The 6,514-nt window shown below is 40.1% G+C and overlaps 1 protein-coding gene across 2 annotated transcripts in view; it reads left to right on the plus strand.

Moving 5' to 3' along the window:
* Positions 1-6,514, plus strand: part of GLRB (glycine receptor beta) — an 81,526-nt gene that overhangs the window by 46,958 nt on the left and 28,054 nt on the right. For both annotated transcript variants that reach the window (XM_019521691.1, XM_019521694.1), the window contains exon 5: positions 3,744-3,826. In XM_019521691.1, coding sequence (XP_019377236.1) covers positions 3,744-3,826 — 83 coding nt within the window. The remainder of the gene's footprint in view (positions 1-3,743; positions 3,827-6,514) is intronic.

The following is a 6,514-nucleotide window of genomic DNA, read 5'->3' on the forward strand; positions in this document are numbered from 1 at the left end:
AAGGAGCTGGAGAGCTCAGCACCACAGAGGCGCAAGCTGCAAGGGGCCGGAGACCTAGTGCCAGAGGGGCATAAGCTACAAGGGCCAGGGGCCCAGTAATAAGAGGAGTTTGTGGGCTAGTGCCTCAAAGCTAGGCCCAACACAATGGGTCTAGGCTAGAAGGCCTAGCTATATCAAAGGGGTGGAGTCCGAGTAGGCCAAGGTCCCAACAGAGCATAACAGCAATGTAACACCCATCAGGCATGGGGCATAGTAAAGGGGGAGGGGGATTTCAGCCACACAATTGGCCCATAAGGCCTGAGGTACCTTGTGCAGCACCGTACTGAAGAGAGGCCTGGCAAAGGGCCTACAGGTCAGAGAGCTTGAGTAAGGTTCAGCAAACTAAGAGTAAGTGAAGGCTCATGGGCAGCCTCCTGAATTATTTTTCCATCAAAGGTGTGACAGGTGAGATAAGAGGGTGCCCTTAGGACAGAGCTTGCATGGTTACAGAGCCACCAGGGTATCATGGCCACCCTTGGGGATCTCGCTCCGTGACATGCTACACAAAATGAATAACAATTGTAGTGGGATAATTGAGTAGATTCACAGAAGCATAGTGAACTTGATAAAATATATAACTTAGGATCCTTCAGAGGAAATTATATAGTTTTCAGATGCCATAGATGCCCCATAAATTAATGAAAAAGTGATTTATAAAAGTGCCAGCAGTTACTGGGACTTAGGGGAAGAATATTCAGAAATTGTACATATAAGACTGTTACACAGAGTGTAAATGTAGTAGGAAATATTGCTTAAGATCAGTAGAATATTAAGTACAGATTTCTTCATTGGATTCAAAAGCAGTAGAAGTTTTTATTTATGGATTGGCTTTATTGCTAAAGGATGCCCAATATATTGTAAACAAACATGGTTCATGAAAATAGAAGTGTATCATAGATTACAGGATCTAGATGTTTAGAAGAGAATTGCTTTTAACTGAAGTGGTAAATCATAATGATTTCCAGATGTTTGGTTCCATTTCCCAGCAGTTTATGAGTACTTATGTTCATACTCAAATATGAATTGGAAAATATTGATGTGGACATAGACTCCATAAAACGCATGTGCCGTGATACATTTAAATGTGAAGGTCCCCACTAAGATGTCTCAGGGTAGATTTCAGCCAGCGGCCAATAGTTCCAAGTTCTACAAACATGAGAGCAGATATGAAGGCAAGATGCCACATATGCTCTTGGAACTAATAGGATTCATGGCTGGAAGCTGGAAGCCCAGCCCATTCCCTTTCTCAGCTTAGGAGATAAGAAAGATGAGATAAGGGGAATCATATGCCGTTGCAGACATGGAAGAATGCCATGCCATTTTCCAGCAACTTGGTTGAAGCTCATACCCAAATAACACCCTGGGTTACAAGGAGCTGCTTTAACCTACCGGTCACACCAGAACACACCTAAGTTATGAGGAATGTATATTTAAACCCAAACCTAGACTTTTGCCAGATAGCATGCCAGGTGGTAAGTAAAAATCCATACAAGATTTATCAATTGTGTTATATAGAAAAAAGTCTCTTCTAGACTTTGGGCCCTGCCATATCTTATTTTCTTACATACCACACACCCCCAAATAAGATACACATCTTGTTTTGGGGAATGGAGAGTGAAGAAAAAATATTTTTCTGGAGTTATGTCAACATAGAGCAGAGACAGTGCCTAATCTGAAATGTCTTCACACTCCCTTTCCTGATTAACCAAAAGCTGAAACCCCTAGCTGCTGCTGGAGACTGATCTCTGTGGGTAGATCTATGATTTTGAAAAGAACTAAAAACACTTCCCAGTTGAAATGGGAAAAGACATACCAGGAGAAGCTAACAGATAGAAAAAAATGCCAAAGTAAGGTCAGCTTGACTAGTTGAAAATCAAGAATATCCAAAAGGAGAGGAAATCATTAATACCTGTGGAGTGAAGAACAATGTGCCATTAAGTGAATTTACTCCCTCAGCTGCCTGAGTGAAATACCACTGCTACTGTCAGGAAGAACAGGAATTAAAGTGAGGTGCTTCTATTCTAGGACAAAACTCAGCTTTTCCATTTAAGATACACATGCCAATTTTAGGGGATAAGTTTGGGGGAAAAGGTGTGTATGGTACATGACTAGTATAAGATCCAGCAAACTATGTGACAGTGAAACTGGAAAGAAGTCCAAAATAACCATCTGCCAAACAAAAACAGGAACAATACCCTCTTCTCATCACCTTAGTAGGTGACCTATCCAGACCCCTCACTGTTGCAGCTGGAGTAGTGGGATAGACTCCATTGCCAGCACACGGAACAGGAAGGAGAAGTAATGAAATTGGAGGATCACTACCACTCCGTATAGCACTGTTTTACCAACTTCTACTTGAAATCACTTTTAGGTTGAGATGGCCTCTGTACTTCTAGACTAGAATTGAGCAGAAAATAGTTTCCCCAGGCTATATGAGTTTCAGACTTTGAAATTTTTCCCTTCCAAAATCCAAATAAGATACCACAGTGCCAGGGGCTTTTATGGACCAATGAGCTGTAGGGAAAAAAAATAACCAGGTCAATCAATGCTTTAATTAAGATCATTTTGAAATGTTTCATTTTGATATTGCATGTTTTTAATTGTGCTATATATAAACTCAAATTTCAAAATGAAAAGTCACTTTGAACTGGAAATAAAAATAATTTGAAAGTGTCATATAGAACTTTTCAACACTTTCAAAACTTTTTTTGAAACATTTTTCATATCAGGATTTCTGAAAACTGACCCTTCTCTGTGCACCTTCTCAGTTTCAATAAATAAGCATTTTCTAATGGAAACCATTTTGTCTAAAACATTCTGTCACCCCCAACTTGTGGGGAAAGAATTTTCTTTCTAAAATGTTCCTTTAAATTAAAGCCTTTCTAATCCTTAATATTTATAAACGATACAAAATTTGGCACTCATAAAGGTTTGTTGGGGTATATACTGTAGTTTGATCACGTTACTCAGAATCATTGTCTAAAAAAATATACTGCTGTACCTTGCACTTGTTAACCCACAGATCAGTACTATCAGAAATCATGGGTGTCAAATGTATGGCCCGCAGGCTGGATCTAGTCCATACAGCCTTGTCATCTAACCCCTGGTCTCAGAACAATGCACAGACAGAATGCAGGGCGTGCTGGATAGCCCTGTGTGCTGCATGCAGCGATGCCTCCAGGTCACAATCTAGAGCAGTGGAGCAGCCATTGTGTGTAGCATAGCCCTAAAGCAATTGCATGCCACTCTATGGCCATGATGCCCATGGTGGCTGCTCCAGGGCTGTGTACTACAACTGCACAACAGTTGTATTGGGGCCCTGCTGCACAACTCTGGAGTGACCACAGCAGGAATGGGCCACATATGGCACCCACCCCAGCTACTGCAGGACACATAATGAATCTAGAATGTGGGGCTGGTCTGTGGGTCCAGTTCAGCCTTCATACCAGCCCCATTTTATTCATTCAGTCCACAAGGCCAGATACACTTGGCATCCCTGTCATGAATAATTGAAATTAAACCCTGCTGACAATTTGAGACTTTCTGTACTTTACAATATGTCTAAAAATAAAGATCTTCCTCATTGAAATTGTAATATTTTAGTAATTTTAGAGTTAAAAGCAAAACATATGTTTTTTCTGCCTTATTGTACTTCTATTACTTGCATCTGAAATGCTTTGTAAGCATCATTTTTACTCTTTCAGGTTATCTGTTACTCTGTCATGCCCTTTGGACTTGACTTTGTTTCCTATGGATACACAGCGTTGCAAGATGCAATTGGAAAGCTGTATGTAAATCAGTCTATTTCTAAAAATAGGTACCTTCTAGACTTGTCTGGAAATCAAACAAACAATCTATATTATATTGTTAATGTTGCCATTTTGTAATGAGTTGTTTAAATTCATATCAGTTGATTGCTCCAAATATAAATTGGTGCATCTTTTCTGTAAAAACTGATTGTTTATGGAATCATTATTACTAGATGTTGCTACCAAATATAACAGTAGCTGAAGACATTTATGGTGGATTGGGAAAGAAATGGGTATGAATATCACTTGGAATCAGTAATTCCCTTGGATAGTTTGGGGCTCAGTTCAACACTGGTATAGTTAAGTGTAATCAATTAAAGTAAATAGATTTCTACCTTCTTACACCAGGTTTGAATGATGTTTTATAGGGTTTATTGACCCTGGGCTCAATCTTAGATTTGCCTATGTGTTTATTTTCTTGAATTTTTTTAGTAAACTTATTAAGGTGCCTTTGCTGCAAGATTTTTGGATTTGTTTTCCAAACTGTATATAGTTAGGTCATAATCCTGACCTCGGGCACATACGTGCATGTCAGAAACTTTAGCAGAATATGGGAATGATGAACTCCATGCTACATTTTAGCTTTGTGGGGTTCTGATGTCCCAACAAATATGCACTAGAACAGCTATGCAGGCTTTCATAACTTGTGCTTAAAGGCACCAAAATGGGATATGGTTTACTAAAACAGAACAATGATACACTAAAAAGATCTGCATCCGTTGAAGGCCTTCCTTGCCGTTCTTTCTCTGACATTTTATGATACTTGTTTATCATTCAGCAGTTGTCAAAGTTACAGGAAATCTTTGCTTACCTTTCCACATGATCACATCACTTCATCCATCTGGCTCCTTAGTTTCTCTTCTCAGTTCTCAGCCCCCTTATGGCAATACATAGGATTTTGAGGCTGGTACAAGTAATAGATAATATGGGATGTCCAAAAAGGCTTTAAAATGAAGATAATCTAGAAAGATTCCCTTTGCTTAGTTTAAAAAAGAGAGGAATAATAGAATATGTAATAGGTCAAAGGTAGTAAATTGAATACTCCTATTGATCCTTCTTTGTAATACAAGGAAAAAGGAGTATTTATTGAAGCTGCAAGGCAGAAAATTTACAATGGATAGTAGGTCATGTTTTTTACTTAAATACAGTTAGCCTTTGGCACTTATTTTCACTTGGTATCATTGTGGTAAAGGATACACACAGATTCAGGAAAGAATTAGATATTTCTATGAATAAATGACATAGCCATAGATACATTAGATAAGATTTTATTGTAATTAGAAGGAACATAACTCCTCGTGTGTGATAGAATTAGCTAAAATATGACTGAAAGTAACAGGAGAAACTTCTTCTATGGCTAGGTTACCTGATAACTGTCAACTGTAGCATTTCATGTGTTTTTTCTCTGAAGTATCTGGTCCAGCAACTACTAGAGAGAAGATAGTGAACTTGATTGACTGTTGCTCTGATATGGTGTGACAGTTCCTCTGTTTGCGCCTCAACTTATATAAGCCACCAAGTCTTCAGATTTATGTCTCTATATTACCATCATCATTTAGTTTGTGGAGTGGTTAATACTGCACTCAGAATTTATATGAAATCCATTCTTGTCCCAGTACTGTCAACTGTTTCTGCTATAAGCAGAAGTTAGGCTCCTCCTATAAAGTATAGGAGAAAATCAGCTTCTCTAATAATATTGACTACGTTACTACACATGTCAATTTCTATTTTTTGCCAATTGACCTTATGCCACATAAGGTCAGTTGAAAAATTACTCATGTCCAAAAGTTCAGTAACTTTTTCTTCTTTGCTGCATTTAACTCTTGTGCCACATGCTCTGAGGGCCATATATAACACCAATGCCAATATCCTTTGTTTGAATGGCCAAAGTGATAAATAGATCTGAGTCCTTTCTCATCTGGTTTTGCTTTGATATCTTTACCTACTGTTCTTTTGTCTCTAGTGGTTCTTGTGCCTTTGGTTCTAAACCACTTTTCCTAAGAATTCTTCTTTATCTCACTTTTCTCATTTGCCATTTCACAATTTAATCATAGCTCTCACTTTGAAGCCTGTGAGGTGATTAGCCATGTTAGTCTGAAGTCAAGCAGAAGATAGGGAAAGGTGTGGCACCTTAGGGTACCTGTAGATGTGTGGGATGTTTGCCTCGATCAAATTAATCAAGCAGACTTGATTAATTGATTCTGCTGGAGCATACACTCCAGCAACCTCGGTGTCTCATGTATTCAGTGTCCCCACACTTCAAAATGGCAGTGGGGGGTGCTTTAGCTAAAGCTCATCAAATGGGCTGCTTGCGAAGTAGTGGCAACAAGGTGTGAAGGCAGGGAGCAGAGCCCAGCCTACTTTTGCCCGGAGCAGCCAGGAGCAGGAGCTAGGGTGAGTGGGGCCCCGGCCGGCCTGGGTGGTGGTACAAGTGGAGACCTGGGGGAATGTGCCCCCCCAACTGTGTGTGGGACAGAGGTGGCTGCTGCTGCTGCATGCTCTGCTTTGCTCTCTGCTGCAGTTGCCCCAGGAGCAGCCAACAGCACATGCCTGGCACTGTTGAGCTGTGGTGAGATGTATATGGCATCATGCAGCTCTCGGGGCAGTGGGGCTCAAAGCCCAGCACACAGCAGCAGCCGCCTCCACCCAACACACAGATCAGGGCC

Source organism: Gavialis gangeticus, unplaced genomic scaffold (assembly GCF_001723915.1).
Source record: "Gavialis gangeticus isolate Ggan-Ray unplaced genomic scaffold, GavGan_comp1, whole genome shotgun sequence".
Taxonomy (NCBI): domain Eukaryota; kingdom Metazoa; phylum Chordata; order Crocodylia; family Gavialidae; genus Gavialis; species Gavialis gangeticus.